The sequence below is a fragment of the Micromys minutus genome (assembly GCF_963924665.1).
Source record: "Micromys minutus genome assembly, chromosome: 6".
NCBI classification, from domain to species: Eukaryota; Metazoa; Chordata; class Mammalia; order Rodentia; family Muridae; genus Micromys; species Micromys minutus.
The window spans coordinates 3,954,794-3,976,546 of record NC_137975.1 but is presented as its reverse complement, the minus strand read 5'-3'; the positions used below and the strand labels follow the sequence as shown (position 1 = coordinate 3,976,546).

The 21,753-nt window shown below is 48.2% G+C and overlaps 1 protein-coding gene across 3 annotated transcripts in view; it reads right to left on the bottom strand.

Moving 5' to 3' along the window:
- Nucleotides 1-17,093, bottom strand: part of NCF2 (neutrophil cytosolic factor 2) — a 28,288-nt gene extending 11,195 nt beyond the window's left edge. For all 3 annotated transcript variants that reach the window (XM_080918409.1, XM_080918410.1, XM_080918411.1), the window contains exons 1-5: nucleotides 16,850-17,093; nucleotides 14,653-14,735; nucleotides 8,172-8,280; nucleotides 3,721-3,855; nucleotides 1,196-1,303 (exon numbers count right to left, since the gene is read on the bottom strand). In XM_080918409.1, coding sequence (XP_080774535.1) covers nucleotides 1,196-1,303; nucleotides 3,721-3,855; nucleotides 8,172-8,280; nucleotides 14,653-14,735; nucleotides 16,850-17,023 — 609 coding nt within the window. In that variant the 5' untranslated portion in view covers nucleotides 17,024-17,093. The remainder of the gene's footprint in view (nucleotides 1-1,195; nucleotides 1,304-3,720; nucleotides 3,856-8,171; nucleotides 8,281-14,652; nucleotides 14,736-16,849) is intronic.
- Nucleotides 17,094-21,753: the final 4,660 nt, after the last annotated feature.

Genomic DNA, 21,753 nt, shown 5'->3' with positions numbered 1-21,753 from the left:
TACTAAGACTGCAGTTTTCTCTCCTAACCTGGCAACACAGGTTTATAAAGACTTTATATAAATAGAATCATATAGCGTGTGCCTTTTCTCCTCAGTTTTCATGGTGTGTGTGTGTGTGTGTGTGTGTGTGTGTGTGTGTGTGTGTATGTGACTATATTGTGTGTGTGTATGTGACTATATTGTGTGTGTGTGTGTGTGTGTGTGTGTGTGTGTGTGTGTGTGTGTGTTATGTCTGGGTGCACATTCATGTGTGTCTGATCGTGCATGTAGAGGTTGCAAGTTAACCAAAGAATCATCCTCAACTGTTCTTCCGTCACTGCAGTGGCGCAGGGTCTCAAACTCCAAGCTAGCTACTATGGGTCCTCTTGCTCGACTGAGGGTCCCACCTCCACCTTCTGACTCTGGAATCCCCATGGCTACCTGGCAATTAAGCAGGTTCTAGGGATCTGGAATCCAATCTTCATGTTGCACAGCCAACACTTTAACAATTGAGCTATCCCCAGCCCTGGACCTCGGCATCTGTGTTTCTGCTAGATGACGTACATTTCCATCTGTGTTGTGGCATGCATTAGCACTTCTTGTGGGTGAGTAGCCCACCTTATGAACATATCACACTGCATATATTCATTCAAGTATTGATGACTCTTGGTGGGGGAGGGTTTCTCTATTAGTCTCTGTGGCTCTGCCAGGTCCAGCTACCCACACTGGGTGACTCTCTTTTCCAAACTGTCCAATGCAGATTGGATAAAGTGCAACTGCCTCACTTCAAGTCATGCCTGAAAGAATTTAAGACCTGTGCTCAGAAGTTCTGCTAAAGAAGGGTTCTGGCCACAGGGCTGTGGAAATGAGGGAGATTCCTCAAAACTCTGAGCAGTCAATTGCAAGAGCATTGAGCCATGGACTCTCCCATAACACCCTCCGGACTCTCAGTGAGCCCCCACTATGTCTTCTTTTCCTTTGCCTCTGTCTGTGACTCAGCATCCCAGGAGGAACCTCAGGAGTTTGGTGAGGATTGGGATGGCGGAAGAAACTGGACGGTCCTGAGGAGAATAAACTGGAAGTGTTTGTTCCTTACTGTCAGCAAGATCCTGAATGCCACAGGGTGGGGAGAGGAGTGTGTCTTCTTAGAGCCCTTCAACCGGACCCCATGCAACCCAGGGCACCAGAGAAATGGAAAGATGAACAGCCCACCTACCGTAGCCTTGCCCAGATAGTCCTTTTTGGCCAGCTGAGCCACCTGCCTCTCATTTGGACGGAACAGCCTACCCACTGGGATCACCACCGGCTCAAACAGCTTCTGCTTCTGTAAAAAAATGATCAGTCACATGTCACTCAGCAGTGTGGGTTCGCTCTGAGCAATAGTTGTTAGGTGAGCTCATGTGAGCATCATCATAGAATGCGCCTGGACAACCTTGGTGCTTCAGCCATTGTGGAATGTGAGACTGGTTGGCTAAAACACCTTTGTATCTCTCGGGTCTGTGTCTCCTTGTCTAAGAATGGGAGTGAGAAAACCATTCTTGCTTTCCCTATCAAATGGACTATTAGAAAACACCTCAAGAGAAGTGCTCTTTTAAACCATAATGGCTTGTTATTTGAGAGGGCTAGGCGGGAGCGGTTGGGCTTATTTATTATTAATTCTTCAAGAATTTCAATGCATTTTGATTGTATTCAGCTAACTCCTCCTCCTAACTCCTACCAGATCCACCCTCACCTCCTTAATCTCCACAATGCTGTGTCCTTTGTTTATCTGTTTGAAGCAGCGTCTTACTGTGTAGCCTTAGTTAGTTTGGAACTCGTGATGTAGACCAAGCCGGCCTGGGATTCACAGAGATCTCTCTGTCACTGCCTCTAAAGTCCTGGGACTAAAGGTGTGTGCCACTACCACATCCAGCCTCTTTTTATTTTTATTTTTAAATAACCCCTTCTGTATGTGGCTATCCACTGGAGTATGGTTGTATATCAGGAGCCACACCCCTTAAAAAAGACTGGCTCTCCTTCCCTAGAAGCTGACCATAGCTCTTCAATTAGGGATGGGGCTCATGAACCCCTTTCTGACTGGCTTGATCCTCTGCAGGCAATCACAGAGGCTGTGTGTTAAATGTCTACTGTCATGTCTACTCTGGTTTTCCATCACCTCTGGCTCTTACAACTTTTCTGTCCCCTTCATCTACGATGGCCCTGAACCTTAACAACAGGTTGTGACCCCGATGGCCCATTTGTGTCTGAGCAGCTCAGTCACTCTCTGCACGTGGACAAACTGCGGGTTTCTGTGCTGACCACCGTCCACTGCTCCACAGCACAGACACTCGTCTGATGAGGACAGAGACTGGTAATCTATAGGTACATCAGTACAAGTGTATAGTGCAGTGTGGTACGATGTCCTGTTAGCCTTTGGTGCCTGTGAGCTCCCCAACAATGGGTTGTGGTCAGTTTTAGCCATGTGTTTTCTCCTGTGCAGAGGACCTTAAATTCAGTTGTGAAACAGTTGGTTGCCCCGGAGCATTGATGCCACCATTGCGCCCTGGACACATCGGACAGCACTGATGTCACTTCAGTTCACCAGGCTCACAGCTGAGGGAGACTTTGCTCCCAGCAGCCTGCACAGAATCTTCTAGTACCATCAGAGCCAGCTGGCATGGAGGAAGCTTCTTGGTCAGTACCAACTTGATTTCTCCACGTGGGCCCTTTGACTAGTGTGTGTGCTGCCGTAAGCAATGGGGTCTTGTTGGAGCTGCCCTACAGGGAGGATTCTGCTCATCCCAGAATACCCGTGTCAGGTATGGGATACTTGACCTCGGACCATCAGAGAGGAGTGTCCAGGAAAACCCCCCCCCACACACACAACAGTGCAGACTATTTTCAATGCTCTTGGTAGCCCACTGGCAGCAGCTGGCTTTACCATCACCTTATGTTGGTATTATTTAACCACCACTCTTTCTCTAGAGCACTGACTCTTTTTCACTCTGCGTGGTATCTTGAATTTCTGTCCCAGTATAGAGAACACCACCACAAGGAGGGCTCGGGCTCTGACAGCGCTCTCTTGGGGACAAGGACTGTTCGTGTACACAGGCATACAAAAACTCGAGCCCTCTTCTTGGTCTTTAAATACAGCTTATTTAAAACTAACTTCTGGCGGCTGGAAGGCGACTCAGAAGTTAAGAGTACTTTCTGCTCTTCCAGAGGATCAGAGTTTGGTTCCCAACACCACATCAAACAGCTCACAACTGCCTGTAACTCCAGCTCCAGAGGATCCAATACTCTTCTGGATTCTACGACCACCTACCCACACATGCACATTCTCACACATAGACACATAACTGAAAATAAAATAGCTCCAAAACACACACACACACACACACACACACCTTTGCTTCCAAATGTAATCAAACTATGAGAAGTCATCTTCACAGTTCCTTGGTAGGACTGGAAACTTTCTGTGGGTGCCACATTGAACCTAGGTGCCAGACACCTAGGACTCAGGGCAAGCACACACAGCCTGTCTTCATGGTGCTTGGAGGCTGCGCATCCCTAAGAAACCACAGATATTGTCCAGGGATCCACTAGAAGGTCCCGGGGTTATACTGTTCCATTCTCTAGGACGTGGCTTCTTAGCTCAAATACAGGATGGAAGATGCTGAAAGAGCATCTGTTGGCCAGAACCAACAAAGAAACGCTCCTCATCATGGTGTCCAAGGAAACCCATCCACCAACCACACTCACCCAGATGTTCTCCATGGCCTTGTCAATCTTGGAGTGCCTGGGCTCAGACTTCATGTTTGTTGCCAGTGCTAACTGCTCTTCTGCCTTTTTCCATTCCTCTTTCTTGGCGTGCATGAGAGCAATGTTATACAGCACCTAGGAGAGCAGAACCTCCTCCAAAACCAGGCACAGGGGGACGGCTCCCATGTACAAATAGGGAATGCTGTCTGGTGACAGAGTGCCCTTCCCCAGAAATGAGGGGATCGAAACAATTACTCTAGCTACGGAGTTATGTCAGACGTAAGCGGTGTTAGGGAAACACTGAATCATGTAAAGCCAGTATCAAGTGCATTCTTCACCAATCAAATAGGGCACAAGGGGACGAGAGCTAGTGTGTTCTAACGTAGAAAAGAAGAGCTTTCATGGGGCCCCTTTGGGGGGGTGGAGACAGCACTGAGAAGGAAAGTGAAAGTGTGTGGTCTCTAATTCCTGCTCTTGCCATCGAACCTGGGCTGAGCCATAGGCCCAGCGGGGTGGGAAAAGGTTCACCGTGTACATCAGTGAGTGATCTCTGAGGCAGCACGCCGGTATGTTGCTGTAGCAGGCATGGAGTCCCTTGTGCTCGCAGACAAGCACAGGGGAAACCCGGAATGTTAAAAACATGGTGTTGTTCCTCCAGAGGAAAGGATGTGTAACCCGCTATCAACCCAGAAGGCTGGGTCAGATGTGGTTAATGGCCTGGTAACCTTTGTGCTGTGCAGCCCAGACCACATTTGATTTCCCCAGACCCTCTCATAATCGGCTTTTCTTAGCCAATTAATAGAATCTTCCCTTTGTTTCTTTCTTTGTTTTGTTTTATAATAGATTTTTTTTTTTCTGTGTAGCCTTGGCTGTCCTGGAACTCACCCTGTAGACCAGGTTGGCCTTGAACTCAGAAATTCACTGCCCCAGCCTCCGGAGTGCGGATTAAAGGCCTGTGCCACCACCTGGCTCGCTCAGATCCCATCTTTATGGAAGATGTCACATGTCCTCTGGAGAGTTCCTATGCCATCACCTCTGATCTTTACTTAGCTTACTTTGTGCTTTATTATGCACACGAACTGAGTTTCTATCAAACTGTGCTGTGCTTAACTATGCCTAAAATAAACTACTGGGGGTCAGACTCTCAAAGTTTGAACCAACATGGGCTACTTAGTCATTCTGAACTAAACTGCCTTCTTGTGTCCCATAGATTTTTACTCTGCTGGCTGTGGTGGTGGCAGAGACACCGCCCACCCTGATACACCACACCAACCTTCTCACCTCCTACTGTGGGCCACTTGTTTTCCTTTGTGGTTTCATGCCACGTAGGAGGCTGTGTGACAATGACCAAATTGCGAGAGGGTATTGTAGTGTGTCAATAGTGTGGGAAAAGATCAAAATTAAAACTCTGATGTCCTCTTTCTACTGAATGCTTTTCTCTTTTGTACTCTAGTTAAGTTTAGAAAAAAATCTTGAGTTCAAATCCCAAGTCCTTGGGCCTGGCAAGATGGCTCAGTGGTCGGAGTTGCACAGTGTGCACAGAACCAGTTAAACTTTCATGCATATTAATAAGAGGCCGTTAGGCAGTTCCGCAGGGATGCTCTGTAGCAAGACCTGAAGGCCTCTGGGCAACAAACAGGTCTATCATTCTAGACACACCTGCGTGATGGGACTGGTGTTTCCGTGGAGTTAAGGGCTGGTGCTGGGAGCCAGGATCAACCCTAGAAGCAGAGCTCTAGCTTCCCTTCCACACCCAGTTCTGAGTGCTGATGAGCTGGTACCTTCTCACAGGTCATCATTGGCCTAGAATGGTTAAAATAAGGATTTTTTTCACGAGTATTTACTGCGTGTGTGAGTCATGGCACATGCTTGGAGGTCAGAGGTCAACTTGTAGAAGTCAGTCCTCTCCTTCCACCATGTGGGTCCAAGGGTTTGAACAAAGGTCATCGTTGCAAGCAACTTAACTTTCTCCTTTACACAGACTAAGGATGTGGCTCAATTGGCAGAGTGCTTGTGTAGCATTTGAGGTCCATCCCCAGTACTACATAAACCCCACTGGCGGGGCTTGCCTGTGATCTTAGTACTCTTGAGGGGAAAGCAGGAAGACTTGGCTACACACCAAATTTAAGGCTAGCCTGGGCTACAGCAGTCCCTTTCAGAAAGAAGGAGGGAGGAAGGAAGGGAGGAAGAGAAGGAAACAGAGACAGACAGACAGACAGACAAAACAGAGAGACAGATTCAGAGAGAGGGAGAAAAACACAAGAGACAGAGAGACAGAGAGGCAGAGAGACACACAGAAAGACACCAAGAAAGAGGGAGGGAGAGAGAGATAGAGAGAGGGAGAAAACCACAAGAGACAGAGAAACAGAGAGGCAGAGAGACAGTCAGAAGCAGAAACACACAGAGAGAGAAAGACACCTGAGGGAGAGAGAGACAGAGAAGCAGAGATAGAAACAGGCAGCGAGAGACAGAGAGATGGATTTTTATCTGGACAGAACCTATCATCATAAGTTGGGAAGCAGGTGGCACAAACTTGGCTGCCCTAACCTATTTAGGACATGTGACAGAAAAGAGACCACAATAAGCTTTGAATGTTTTTGTTTTGTTTTGTTTTCTCAGTTACCTTCTCTTTAGCCCTTCCTCATAACCAGTTTTTATGATTAGAAAGACTTTGGGGCTCCTCGACAGAATGGCTTACATAGGAAAATGACTAGTTCCTGTTCGCTGGGTCATTCTGACCCTAACAACAGAAAGGACTCCCTCCCATGAAGGAGTTGCTTGGTACCACAAGGTCCACTTCTTTTTCTAGAGCTGCCTGCTTGCCCCCTTCATACCTGTGACAAGTGGCCCTCAGCAAGGTGAATGGCAATGTTTGGAGACCATTTTGGTCATCAAAAGGTGAGGAAGGATGCTCCTGGTGTCTAGTGGGGGAGAGGCCAGAGAGAGAGCCAAAAATCCCACAAGGTACAGAGCAGACCCTATAGCAAAGTGTTTGCTACAGTTTATGGAGAAGAATAATCCCTGTCCTTGGGGAGCCAGGCTCATGCCAGCCAATTCCCAAAGCAAAGGCTCATCTTCCCTTGTGAGCTGTGCGCCTGCTACAGAGCAGGATGGGCCACATGTCCCCAGGGACTCGTGCAGAGATAGAATCTATTTTTACTTGCAGCCCCGAGCAACCCTGGGAACGCTTCACTTCTTGTGCCTGAGAAAGTGCAGCAAAAGAAGACGTTTGTTCAGCACTGCTTCCAAATAAAGGTCAATGACATTTCCAGGGCTTTTTGTTTTTAAAGCTGGTGGTATATATTTGGAAGTTTGATAGGAAAGGTTATTTGTGGAAGAAAAGTTCATAAACTCACAAGCCAAAGCCAGCCATGCCTGTCCTTTTCAGTAATACAGGGAATTGGTTGCCCTTGTTGGAGAACTTTACTTCAATGTGTACTTAGTGCTGTTCTTCAACAGACCTGTACCAAATGACTCACAGACTCTCTTCGAGTGTTAACCAAGTACCTAGATGGGCTACAACAGGTTGATCACAGACAGAGAGCTCGTGATTTTGAACATGCTACAATAATGCTGATTGTACTGGCTGGTTTTGTGTCAACTTGACATAAGCTGGAGTTATCACAGAGAAAGGAGCCTCAGTTGAGGAAATGCCTCCATGATCCAGCTGTCAGGCATTTTATCAACTAGTGATCAAGGAGGGAGAGCCCAGCCCACTGTGGGTGGTGCCATCCCTGGGCTGGTAGACCTGGGTTCTATAAGAAAGCAGGCTGAGCAAGCCAGAGGGAGCAAGCCAGTAAGCAACATCCCTCCATGGCCTCTGCATCAGCTCCTGCTTCCAGACCTGCTTGGGTTCCAGTCTTGACTTCCTCTGGTGATGAACAGCAATGTGGAAGTGTAAGCTGAATAAACCCTTTCCTCCCCAACTTGCTTCTTGGTCCTGATGTTTGTGCAGGAATAGAAACCCTGACTAAGACACTGAGCAAATAGCTTCTCAGCTTGATTTGCCCAGTAAAATATGGAAATTGCGTTGAATATTCTCCAAGGCCAGCACAACATTCCTGTCTGGTCCCCCATCAAAGCACACAAGGAGCTTATTTTTTGCATCGGCCTTTGAGTCAGAAACTAAGAAAAAAAAGTTCCGTCTCAGGTATCTAATGACTCTATAAACAGCCTGACATCTTCAAGTCTCCCTCCCCTCCTCTTTCCTTTCCTCCCCGACTTCCACTCCCTTTCTTTCCTCCCTTTGCCATTGCTGGGGTCAGATCCTAGGTCTCACACATGCAAAGAAAACACCTTTTCACCTCTAAGCTACACCCATCTCCATTTTTTTTCTTAACAGCCATCCTGAGTCTCAGGACACAGAAGTCACATGACTTCAGCAGGCTGCTGCCAGAATGGACCACTGAGCTTCCAAACTGTCCTCTCCAGACCACCCCTGCCCTCCTTACCTCGCAGGCAAACAGCTTGAACTGCAGCCCCAGGATCTTGTAGTCTATCAGCTGGTTCCCTCGAAGCTGAGTCAAGGCCTCTTTAAGGTCTTTAATAGCAAGGTCGTACCTGCAGGACAGGGGGGAGAAGAAATGCAGAACCCACGTCTGACCTTCTGCCTCGTCACTAACCCTGAGCTCAGAGACTCTACAGACTAGGGATGATTTTTGCACACTGGGGCTAAGCACAGCCTGTAGGGGCCTTCATCCTATGACAGCAATAGAGATTAGTTTTCTCTATGTGTTGTGTACATAATTCCCACCTTTCTGATGACCCAAGTGACCTCCAAACACAGCTCTTGGTCTCGCTGGAGAGCTCCCAAGCAGGACCTCCCTGCTTCTCCCTGGAAGAGTCTCAGGACAGACTCAAAGCAGTGCTTACCACCCTCACACGCAGACAGATCTGCCTGGCCGCAGCTGCCAGGGGTTCCTCGTTACAGTTAAGGCTGTGGGTATCCTCCTCCTGCCCACAGCCTTCTACATCTTCTGCTGAGTCCTAAAGTTTAGCTTTTGGTTTTGTGGCCTCCTGCCTCCTCCACACATTCTGGGAAAGAGGGAGGCATTGTCTCAGGCCATCCCGTAAAGAACGAGAAGGTAGGCTTCCTGGACCCCTGTCTGTACGCACAGGCTGGGTGCGGCTATCTGTTCCCCCGAAGCTAGGAGAGGGCAGGTGGAGGCACAGCTGCCCTGTCCCCTAGCAGATACAGTTTCCACTGTGTTCCACAGCTGTTTTGGGAGCTGGGACAATCTCACAGGGACTTCTAAGTGTCATCAGCACTAGCTTACAATCCTGCCTTGGTCCCTGCTGAGTCGGCTGAGCAGGTGGTTTCCAGCTGTGGAGATGCCCTGAGTCGACCTGGCACTGTAGGGGCTCAGGGAAGTTCTCCGCGTAATTCTCTGTCTCCTGCCCACAGTGGTTTTAAAAAGGGGGGGGGGAGGGTTACCCAGAGTGCTTGTTTTGTGTGAAGAAGCTGGTGGGTGGTTAGTCCTGCTAACATCCATTTGTCGGTGCTGTTATTTTATAAAGTCTGATGTGTCCAAGGCTGGTTAAACTCAATATGTAACCTGTGGTGACCTTGAAATTCTGATCTTTCTGCTTCTGCGTCTCAAATGCTGGGCTGCACTCAGTTTACGTTAGGGACCAAGTGAGCTAAGGCTTCTATCCTCTCTACCCAAGCGCTCTACCCACTGAGCTACACTCCCAGCTCTGATGTCCATGTTTAAAGATTTATTTATTTATTACATTTAAGTACACTGTAGCTGTCTTCAGACACACCAGAAGAGGGCATCAGATCTCGTTGCAGATGGTTGTGAGCCACCATGTGGTTGTCAGGATTTGAACTCAGGACCTCTGGAAGAGCAGTCAGTGCTCTTAACTACTGAGCCATCTCTCTAGCCCTGATGTCCATTTTTAAAACGTGCCTTTGCTCAGGTCATTTGCCTGGCAGCCCCCTCCCACCTGGCTGCAGCTTCCCTGGTCACCCCTGTGCCTGTGAGCTCAGCAGCACCCATGGCTTTAACACACAGCACTGGATCCCACCGCACAGGTCTGAGGAGGATCAGTTCTGAAAGAGGCCCAGCCCCGCTGGCCCCCTTCCAAGTGCCCTCCTATGCCATCTGGAGGCTTCCTAAGACATCTGATGAGAAATCGCCACACCCCCAGAGCAGGCAGGCTCTGGGCTCCAAAGGGACTTTCCCTTGGCCCCACAGGACTCCTTAGTAACTGCTGAAGCTGCGGTTTGTCTTTTGCTACCAATATACACACAGTCTAGAGTCCCGGAGCTCGTACTCTGGAATAAGAGCGTCTCGATGAGAGGGAGGAGTCGAAACAGGCAATACCCCCAGCACGCTGCCCAGGCAACTGCAACTGGTGGACAGGACCAACCCTACCCGCCCAGCAGGAAGAAGGCTTTGCCCCTCCCTTTCTAGACCAGCTCTGTCTTACTCTGAAAGGTGCCATCCTGCTTTTATTTCCTGAAGATCCGCGAGGCTTGTGGTATGAAAGATAACTTACAGTTCTCCCCCCCTCCCTCACAACCCCCTTTCTTTGGGATGACAAAGGTGGGGACCAGGAAGTTTGATGGGAGGGAGAGAGTCACCCTGAGCTACCATCTGCTGCTTTTGGGGAACCGCCTTTGACTTCGTTCTGTTAGAATTTAAGAGGAGCAACACTGAAGCCAGGTGAATGGCGGTTGGGGGACAGACCCTCCTCGGTGGGAATGACGGTTGAGACAAACCCCACTGCAGTGGGAAGAAACTCGTAACCCATTCAGCACCAAGTCATTCCAGGTCACTGTGCACTTCTGGCACAGTCACAGTCCCCGATGACTTAGTTCCCCCTTTTAATCTACACCTTCCTTCAAGTAAATATTTGTCTACTTCATTTAATATTAATGAAATTAACTCAACACATATAGGTGTGGTAGTTTGAATGGAATTGGCCCCCATAGGCCCATAAGGAGTATTATGATTAGAAGGTGTCAGCTTGTTAGAGGAAGTGTGTCACTGTGTGGGCTGGGCTTGAGCTCTCATGTGCTCAACACTTCCGCAGTGGCTCAGTCACCTCCTGCTGCCTACCGATCAAGATGTGGAACTCTCAGCTCCTTCTCCAGCATCATGTCTGCCTGGACTCTGTCATGCTTCCCACCTTGATGATAATGAACTAAACCTCTGAAACTGTAGACCAGCCCCAATTAAATGTTTTCCTAAGAGTTGCCTTGAAGGATGGAGAGGTGGTTCAGCAGTTAAGAGCTCTGGCTGCTCTTCCAGAGGTCCTGAGTTCAATTCTCAGCAACCACATGATGTTTCACAACCATCTGTAATGGGATCTGATGCCCTCTTCTGGTGTGTCTGAAGACAGCTGCAGTGTACTCATATAAAACAAAGAGTTGCTCTGGTCACAGTGTCTCTTCACAGCAATGAAACCCTATGTAAGACAAAGAGTCTGTAAAGATTTCGTTGTTTAAAAAAATTCCAAAAGAGCCAGGCATAGTATATGCCCATAATCCCTGGGGATGGGAGGTAAAGTCAAGAGGGCCAAGAAGTCAAGGTTAGCCTCAGCTACAGAAAAGATGTCTTGAACAAACAAGGGAAGGGAGGGGAGAGGAAGGGAGGGAAGGGGAGGGGAGGGAGAAGCTGGGAAGGTGGCTCAGTTGTCCTCATCCCTCAAGCATAAGAACTTGAGTTCAGATCTCAAGGACTACATAACAAAAGCCAAGGTGGCTGGAGAGATAGCTTAGTGGTTAAGAGTGGTGTTTGCTCTCGCTGAAGACTGGGGTTTGGATCTAAGCACGCACATGGAGGCTCACAACCATCCACAACTTCCGTTCCAGGGGACCTGATACAAGCTCTGGACTCCATGGGCATCAGCCATCCCCACGGTACACACCTGCAGGGCATGGACAGATCGCATGGAGGACATAGAGCAGGTGGCTTTGCTAAAAACCATTAGATTGCATTCCTAAAGCTAGCCCAAGGTCTGTTTTCTTATCTGGCCACTTCTTCCTCCCAAACCCAATCAAAACAAACCAGCCCATCCTAACACAGGGTTCCTGTTTCCCTGTGTAAAGTGCCACTAGCCTATGTGCCACATCTACCTCCTCTCTATGATGCGTGGTTCTTTGGCCCTCTGGGGCAAATATCCTTTCCTTTGTTCCTTTTTTTTTTTTTTTTTTTTTTTTTTTTTGCCCCTATCCTCTGTCTTTTTCTTTTATTCCCTGCCCTTTGGCCCTCTGGGGCAAATAAATCTTCTTTGTGTTGAGAACTTGGTCTTGGTGTGTCTGGGACTCTGGGGCTGACTCTGGTCCTTTCACACATAAAATAATCTTTAAAAAGAAAAGCCAAGCATGATAGTATGCACCTATAATTCCAGATCTAGAGATTTAGAGACAAGCAGACCCTGGGAATCCGTGGGCCAGCCAAATGAACACAGTGGCCAACGCTGTATTCAGTGAATGAGCTCTGGAAGGCTTTGATCTGTGGGTACCGTCAGCCTGTAAAGTACAGTGCTCAGCTGTTGCTAAGGGCAACCACTGGTGCTCACAGAACTTCAGAGGTTAGTCATCTGAGTGAGAATAAAATGCAAGTCTCATTGGAAGGAAAGGCACAGACAGGGAGACCATCTGGAGAGGGGGCCTGGGTCTGGGGGAAGATGGAGATCTCTACTTCTACAGTGTGGCTGCTCACCTCACCTCAAACATTCTCTTCTCATCTCTGCTTCCTGAATCCAAGATCTCCAGAGGCGCAGAATGTCTACAGAAGCCAGCCACATCCCACGCTACCCCATCCCTACCTGTTTAATCTCAAAAGACAAACTCCAAGGGTCTTCCTTTTAATTATCTCCTACAACCTAGGACGACGAGACAGTAGAAAAAGAGAACAGACTTCCAGAAGGCATCCCTACATAAAAATATCAGAAAGTTCCAGAGCCTGGAAGGCTAAGATTTTGAATAAATTAGGGGAAAACAAACAAACAAGCAACGAGGGAGGGGGAGGGGGAACAGACAAGGTAGTGTGGTAACTTATGCCTGTAGTCCTAGCATTTGGGAATTGGAGGTAGGAGGGTTAGGGATTCAAGGTTTTCTTCAACCAACAGCTTTTACTACATAAAACCCTGTCTCAAAAGCAGAAGAGAAGTTGAGAAGGAAGGAGGAAAGAAAGAAGGTGGTGGTGGGAAGGGGGATTCAGAATAAGAAGCAGAACTCAATCTGAATGATAATGGCTAAATCTGAGGAAAAAATCTGCCAAATGTAATCTTTTGGTCTCCTGCTCTCTAGTGAGGAAATACCAGCAGGTCTAGCATCTTCTCGGCCTTATCTGTCTCGATGCAAGGTTCCTAGGAAGTGTCTTCTCTGACATACCTGGCCCAGCAAGGCTTGCATTTGGAAGCCCACTTGTGATCTTGTCTTTCTCTCTCTCCCTTCCTTCCTTCCTTCCTTCCGGTTTATTTGTTTATTATGTATACAGCATTCTGCCTGAATGCCTGCCTGCAGACCAGAAGAGGGCATCAGATCCCCTTACAGATGGTTGTGAGCCACCACGTGGTTGCTGGGAATTGAACTCAGGACCTCTGGAAGAGCAGATGGTGCTTTTATCCTCTAAGGCATCATCTTCTCCAGCCCCCATTTGTGGTCCTTAAGGAGCCACCCTCTATCAAAGCACTCAACTCCATCTGTAAGCAACCAGCTACTTCTGGTGACAGTCTACTCAGAACATTCCCGACCTGGGCCTTGTCAGGGTGACCACCTCTGAAATCCACTTCTGGTCCCTGTCACTGGTGCTGGCCCTGGTTCAGAGCCTCTTTGTTCACAAGGACGACTGTGTTCACTTTCAGATTGATTTCCCAAGTGCCAGTCCCAAGCCCTTAATCCCTCCAGGGTCTGCTTGAGAACTTCCAGGGATTCATCGTCCATTCCCCCCCCACTGTGCTCCCCAGTCCTCCTCGACCCCCCCCCCCACCCCAGCCACACCATGCTCTCCCAGTTTTACTGTTGGAAAATTCGTCCTTCCACTCAGCCATTTTCCTCTTCCCTAGAACGTGTGCACACACTTGGACACTTTCCTGACTTTGCCTAAAATGTCTGAAATATTATCCCTTTGATGTGTTTGTGTGTGTGTGTTCTTTGGGCATTTGAGGGTAGACTTTTTGTTGGTTTGCTTTTTTGTTTTGTTTTGTTTTGTTTTGCCTTTTTACTTAAAATGGCAAGTAGCCCAAAACGGGCACAAGGTGATGAAAGGAAAGGGACTTTATTATCGTCCCACCATACAGAAACAACTAGAATGGTATATTTATTGGCTGATGCCCTTCTAGACTGTGCAACAAATGGGTTTTGTACTAATATGGTGTTTAAAAGTCATTCTTCAAAATTTGCCATTAACTGTAAGCCATACTAATATAATCTATCATCTGTCTATCTATCTATCTATCTATCTATCTATCTATCTATCTATCTATCCATCCATCCATCCATCCATCCATCCATCTATCTATCCATCTATATACCTGAACACACACATATTTAGTTTGTCTGTATGAACTTATACACATGCTGCTAACAGTATGTATTCTTATTCTTGTGACAGGGTCACCTTCCTGACCCCACCCTATAGTTTAAACTGGGTTTTGCAACACATTCATCATGAGTGAAGCCAGGATTGATTTGATTTCATGATGAGCCATGTTTTGGGACATGGTGAGTGTCCTCATTAGGGACATTGTCGAGAGGGGACCCGGTAGCCAACTAACCAGTGGTTATTTCAGGCTAATTTGGCTTTACCCTGATGACTTACAAAGAGGTCAGCTTGCCCTCCCTCCCCAGAAAAAGCCAGCCAGCCTTCCTACCCACAGAAGCTGGAGGGTACTTACTGAATACTAAGTCTACCAGCACAGAGACCGAAAGGCCGCTGCCATACCCCCGCTGCCTGAGTAGCCTGGACCACTTACTTCTCCATGCTGTAGTAGAGCATCCCTCTCTGGAAGTAGGCCACCGCCGAGTGCTTGTCTCTGTTGATGCTTTTGGTGAAGGCCTGTAGGAGGAAGGGCCCATACACGGTCACAGGGCCAGGCCGAGAGGAAGTGTGAGAATATTGACAGGGAGAGGCAAGAAGTGTGTCACAATGATTCAGCAATTATGTAACAAAACTGGTTTGGGGGTACAGACATTTTGGGTCAGAAGGCCCTGGGGTGTTATTTCCTCTTTACACAGCCTGTGGTGAATTGCCTAATCTTCCTGAACCTCCCTGTTTTTCTCTGTAAAATAAGTGATGAGGACAGAGAGATGGCTCAGCAGATAAGAGCACTTGCTGCTCTTCTGGCACCCAGAGTGGCTCACACCCACCTGCGAGTCCAGTTCTAGGAGCTCTGAAAGCCTCTTCTGGCCTCCTTGAGAATCGGGTCCACACATGGTATCAGAACACACATGCCATCAAAACACCCACTCTCATTAAACAAAATAATAAAAAAAAACCAAAATGACAGTGATATAGTTGGAATGGATGTTGTATTTGCTTGATATAAATTTATTGTGTAATCATTTGTATCACTAAAATAGTAACAAATAAGAATACATATGTTAGGGGCTGGAGAGATGGCTCAGCGGCTAAGAGCACTGGCTGTTCTTCCAGAGGTCCTGAGTTCAATTCCCAGCAACCACATGGTGGCTCACAGCCATCTGTAATGGGATGTGATGCCCTCTTCTGGCGTGTCTGAGGACAGATACAGAGTACTTATATATAACAAATAACTCTTTTAAAAAATACATATATAATATTATTCATATTGGATTAAACAGGAAAAGGATAGAAGGGATGAAAAGTCTGGCAACAGAAAAATGGAAAGATCTTGACCAGTAAGGGTAGAAGCCTGTGATCTGAGGGTGTGAGGTAGCCTTGGGCACAGCCTGGCCAAGAGTCCCAGGTCCTGGCCAGGGTATGAGCACTCAGGGCCTCTGGCAGAGCTTTGTTCAGGTGAGGAGCAGCCCCCCCCCCCCAGGGGAGGAGATGGACAGGGCGGCCCTCCCTCCAGGCAGAGGCTGGATGGAGCAGCTCTGTGCCTCCTGCTTGCTCACTGTCAAGTCTGACATATCAAGTTACTTTCTCCCCTCCTGTCAGGATGCGCACAGAGTTTGTTCACCTGCTGGTCCGAGAATGACCAGTGCGAACTGGTTCTCTGGAGCTGTGGAGGCTGTGGAGATGGTTCAGTAGGTGAAGTAATCCTGGCCTCACAAGCTTGACAGCCTACAGAGCCCAGGTGAAATTAACTGGTGTGGGGGGTCACATCCTTTCTAATCTAATGCTGGGGAGACAGAGAGGGCGCTCTACCTAGCCAAGTCTAATGGGCAAGTTCTTGGTGGACAGCTCCTGAGGAACAGGGAGATAACTGCACACACGAGTGCCCTGACATAGGTAGCCGCCCCACCCACACCTCACACTCTCGCACAAACACACACACACTCAGTCAAGAGGCCCGGCGGTCATGTTGAACACCGTTGGTCCCAGCACTTGGGAAGCAGAGGTAGGAAGATCTCTGTGAGTTCAAAGCCAACCTGATCTATAGATTGTGTTGTAGGATAACCGGGGCTCCACGGAGAAACCCTGTCGTGGAAAATCAAAATTACGTAACGAGGATTGAACATGTTCAACCCCGGGCCAGAGAAATTTTAAAAGGTTTAAAAAGATGCTAAAAATGCCCTGTCCTTGAACTTCATGACTTCATTACAGTGAGTTTCCTCCACTAGCCTCAGAATCCTTAGAGAAGTACCCTGCCTTGTTTATCAGAATTGTTCTCCGAGCAGGACCAACTGCCCGGGTGTTAAGTTCCTGGGAGCCTTAAGAAGCATTTTACAACTGGATGCCAGGGTAAGACAGAGAAAGCTTATCCTGGAGGCACTGTCAGAGAAAACACAACTGAAGTCTTCACAGAGGGTTACTGATCTTGGATAAGGTAGAGAGCTTGTAAAGAGCAAAGCCCACCCACAGGTGGCTTGTAAAACCTGCCCTGGGAGGTTTAAAACTGCCTGCTAGGCCAGGGGCAGTTGGGGCCCCTGGGTTGGCTCAGGAAGGCTTCTGTCTCTTTCCCGGCTTTGGGAGATGAGGTTTCCAGAGGTCGGAAAGGCTGTAATTACAGGGGCCCCTCAACTTACCTGCTCAGCTGCCTGCATGTTTTCCAGGATGGTGTACATGCATCCTATGTTGAAGCAAATCCTGGAGTGGGGGTCCTGCACCTCGCTGAAGGCCTCCAGGGCACCCTTCCAGTCCTTCTTGTCGGCAGCCAGCACCCCTTCATTCCAGAGTCTGATGGCCTCAGCTAGGGACATGGTTAGGTGCTTACCAGGAGGCAGGGTGGTAGTTCAAGGTGTCTCTCCTCAGAGCTGCGGGGCGCTCCAGGCTTCAGGGTCCCAGCCTAGTGCACAGAATGGGGTCTAACCTCCCTGTGGGCGTCTTCATATTGTCAGGAAGTTTCCCCACTGTTCAGGAACTGACGTATGAGCTAGCATGCGAGAGAAAGGGAAGAAGAGAAGAAAACCGGAGGAGGCTGACTCTAAAACAGGAAGGTCATGAGACACGGCCTGCCGTGGGCCAGTCAGTTCCTCTAATTGCTTCTGCAGCGTCCTGGTCACCTCCTGCTTGTCTCTGCCTCCCACACCTCCTGTGGTAGCTTCAGGTGGGGGGGGGGGCTCAGCAGGTCTGGGCACGCCCCTGTACTTGACTCTCCATCCTTGCTCTGGTCCTCTCTGGCTCTGGGTTTCAGGCTCTGATTGACACGCTTGCTTGTGGTCTATGGATGTAACCCAGGCTTGTCTGAACTCCCGATGCTCTGGCCTCAGACTTTAAACTCTAGAGTTATAGATGCACAGCCAATATATTTACTAGCTGTTTTGTTTTTAAATCTGGAGGTGGGGCAGCTAGACAGGATGGGCATCTTGAGTGTTCATTCAGGTCTGAGATAACTTTAAGGAACTTCACAAGGGTTTCTTGTAAATGCCCAAATTGGGAGGCAGACATAAGAGCAATTACCATCTCTGTCTGTCTGTCTGTGAGGAGCTGAAGACATGGCTCCTTGTATAGATGACTAATGAGTTCACTAATTAAATAGAAATTAGGATTCCTTTACTCACTGCCCCAGTAAAGTCAGAGTTAATTTAAAGACAAACAAACAAATGGACAGACAGAGACAGACAACAACAAAACTATGTTGAGGAAAAGCGAGGTAGTGTGTCTCAATGATGAAATCTGCTGAAGTAGGGCTTCTTGGTAGGCAAAATACAGTTGTTGAGGGCCAAATACATGAATATGTCTAAGTCTTGTTTTGAAGCACCTGAAAGAACTCCACACAGGGTTTGAAAGGTGTGATTGCAGAGCCTCATCCTTGTCTCAAGTCTTTGCCTGGTCATCTCACGATTCCACACGCCACAGCAGGCTTCACACTCATAGATTACAGCTGGAGCACTGTCCCTTTGTCTCACCTCCTCCTAAATAAGGAGCAGTTTCCTCTCTACCTGCTTAGCTCTTAGATCCCTTGACATTAGGGACACTGCCTTTTATTCTCAGATTCTTGGCACTGACTCTTAAGAAACGGTGGAAGGAGTTAAGAGTCTGGTCTGGTGGCAGAGGCCACCCTGGCTATTAAGAGGCTGTACTGGCTGGTTTTGTGTCAACCTGACACAAGCTGGAGTTAATCACAGAGAAAGGAGCCTCAGTCGAGGAAATGCCTCCATGAGATCCAGCTGTAGGCAATTTCTCAACTAGTGATCAAGGGGGGAGGGCCCAGCCCATTGTGGGTGGAGCCATCCCTGGCCCAGCCCATTGTGGGTGGAGCCATCCCTGGGCTGGTAGACCTGGATTCTATAAGAAAGCAGGCTGAGCAAGCCAGGGGAAGCAAGCCAGTAAGTAACATCCCTCCATGGCCTCTCCTTCAGCTCCTGCTTCCTGACCTGCCTGGGTTCCAGTCCTGACTTCCTTTGGTGATGAACAGCGATATGAAAGTGTAAGCTGAATAAACCCTTTCCTCCCCAACTTGCTTCTTGGTCATGATGTTTTACACAGGAATAGAAACCCTGACTAAGACAGAGGCTAAGACAAAAAAAAAAAAAATCCCAAATTCAAGGATAGCCTCGGGCAATCTAGCAAGGTCCTACCTCAAAATAAAAAAATGGAGTAGTTCAGAGCAAGAGCTCTTCAGCATGCACACTAGAAAATGACCCACAGGTAACAACCACACCTGTGGCTTTGCCAAGTGGATGAACAGAACTTGACCAGTACCGTGACTATTCTCCAGGAGGTCAAGTGGACTTGTAGCCAAACTAGGCTTTATATAAGCAGTACTGTGATCCTGATCCCTCTCCTCCCCCTCCTCCTCCTCCCCCTCCTCCTCCTCCTCCTCCTCTTCCTCCTCCTCCCCCTCCTCCTCCTCCTCCCCCTCCTCCTCCTCCCCCTCCTCCTCCTCCCCTCCCTCCTCCCCCTCCTCCTCCTCCCCTTCCTCCTCCCCCTCCTCCTCCTCCTCCCCCTCCTCCTCCTCCTCCGCATCCTAGCCTGACATTTAGACTCCCAGGCCTTGGCTTCTAATTTTCTATGTCTGTGCAGGTTTCTACCGGCTGGCTCCTGCTCCCAGCTACACTCTCAGAACTGTGCGTGGGACTCACCCAACCCTGCCTTCAAGGCTCATCTATCGTCTTCCGGTTGCGCTGAAGTCAGGCCGGCATGCTACAGCTCAGGACCTTACCTTCTCCCCAAGTCCAGCCATTACCTCCACAAGACGGCCATTTTCTACCCTGTATGCCCCTGTTTCTTTACCTCCGCACAGACCTGGGTGTTGGCTAACCCACCCTTCTGTCCTCGATATCAGCAACCCCAAACAGGTTACACCACATTTGGGAAGCACTTTCCAGACTCTTTGTGGGACAGACAAATATTGTGATAAATATTAATTGGGGGTTTCTACCCCACCTTGGATCATTTAGTTCCCAGATAAAAGACACGAAACCTTTGGGTTTTTTTTTTTTTTTTGTTTGTTTGTTTGTTTTTTGTTTTTTTTGTTTTTTTGTTTTTTTTTAAAGTTTTTGTAAATCTTTTTTTTTTTAACAAACTTTATTAGGTCATATAGAAATTACACCAGTAGTTTTCAGTCAGAATACTTTTTTTAAAAAATGTGAGTACACTGTAGCTGTCTGCAGACACACCAGAAGAGGGCATCAGATCCCAGTACAGATGGTTGTGAGCCACCATGTGGTTGTGGGAATTGAACTCAGGACCTCTGGACGAGCAGTTAGTGCTCTTAACCACTGAACCATCTCTCCAGCCCCACAAAACCTTTATATTTATAATAATCCTTAAAGCACTAGTTCTGGGCAGAGATCTGCCCTCAAAGCTATTTGCCTATTTCCCTGTCAATAACCCTGAGATACATGTTGTTACTTTCCACCAGGGCCGTTCTTACTCCGATTGGCCAGCCTCCATGGTGAAGTTTTCATAGGTCACCTGCCCTATGGCGTCTTCTACCGTCTCTGCCCTCTCCTCCCTCTCATTGTCGTACCTCAGACCCCCAAGCCTGGGAACCGAAACTCCACCTAAGTCTCTTCAGCCCAGCCTTAAGCTGTAGGCATTAACCAATCAGGAATGACTTGGTAGGAGTGAGGATCAACAGAGCAAGCCTCCATAGGCAGGTCCAGCCTGTTCTGCGCTCACACCAAGATCCCCATTCCTCCCAGTGTCCCAGCTGCAGGGCCACGCCCTCTGCCCCAGCCCCCACACAGCCCTGCTGCTTATCTCTCACTTCCCCAGCTGGCCTCCATGACTTGTGGCTGTGATCGCCCTGTTCTGTCACACCACACAGTTCCCTCTGGTCACCGGTGGGTCGGTCAGTTCTCTGCAGAGCAGAGATAATCTGTTTAGTCAATACTCCCCACTGTTGGCCAATGGTCGGTCTTCCTCCCCAAGCATCCTCATGTCAGAACCCAAGTGCACTTCAAGTACCTTCTCCTAAGTCAGTGTGAGATTTAAGTCACATCACATTTCTCAGAATGCCCTGAGAGAGGGTTTGTCAAAGGCCAGCTCTGACAGCCTGTCCCCAATCCAAGTTGGGGATGTAGGGTTGGCAATATTGTAAACCTAGCACTCTTAATACACCAACCTTGTGGTCATTTGCTGTGGCAGAAACACAAAATAGGAGGATTGGGGTGTAACTCAGTAGTAGAGAGCTTGCCTAAAGTGCATGAAGCTCTGCGGTCAAGAGCTGGTCTGTCTGTATCTCCCTGTCTGTCTGTCTCCCTCTCTCCACCCCCACACACCATGAATGAAGCAAGGATCCAACAAGCCCCAACAACTTTACATACATACATATACACACATTTGGTAGATGGTGCCAAGCTCCAACAACTTTCTTTATTTTTTTCTCCCATAGCTTATAGATCCCAGCAGAAAATTTCAAGCAATACAAAAGTCACAATGTACAGGTGAAAACCAAATTATTACTAAGAACCCACTTACATCTGTAACTAGGCAATTTGTTATAGACTAACAAAGTGTAAGTGGGCAAGCTAATTTTCTCAGCCAGTTTCTCTTACTGGCGGGCTACAGTTTACAGCCACAAAGAAAGAATCGATTCTTTTTATTATTTATCGTAACGGGATATCTTATAAAAACTCTTAAAAGAACCACAAATCTGAGCTTTTATATATAAAAACCCAGTAATTTCTACCTTAGATCCTCAGGGTGCACACCCACTCACTAACAGCTTTTATTAAATCATATCAGGAGGCTAAGGGCAAGGGTACAAGAACAAGCAGCTGAAGGAGTCAGATGCAGGTATTTGCACCCAACCAATCAACAGAAGCTGCTGATTCCTGTGGTTGAATTAGGGAGAAGCTGGAAGAAGCTGAGGAGGAGGGTGACCTTATAGGAAGACCAGCAGTCTCAACTGACCTGGACCCCTGAGATCTCTCAGACACTGGATCACCAACCAGCCAGCGTACACCAGCTGATATGAGGCCCCAACACATACACAGCAGAGGTCTGCCAGTCTGAGTTCAGTCAGAGCAGATGTACCTAA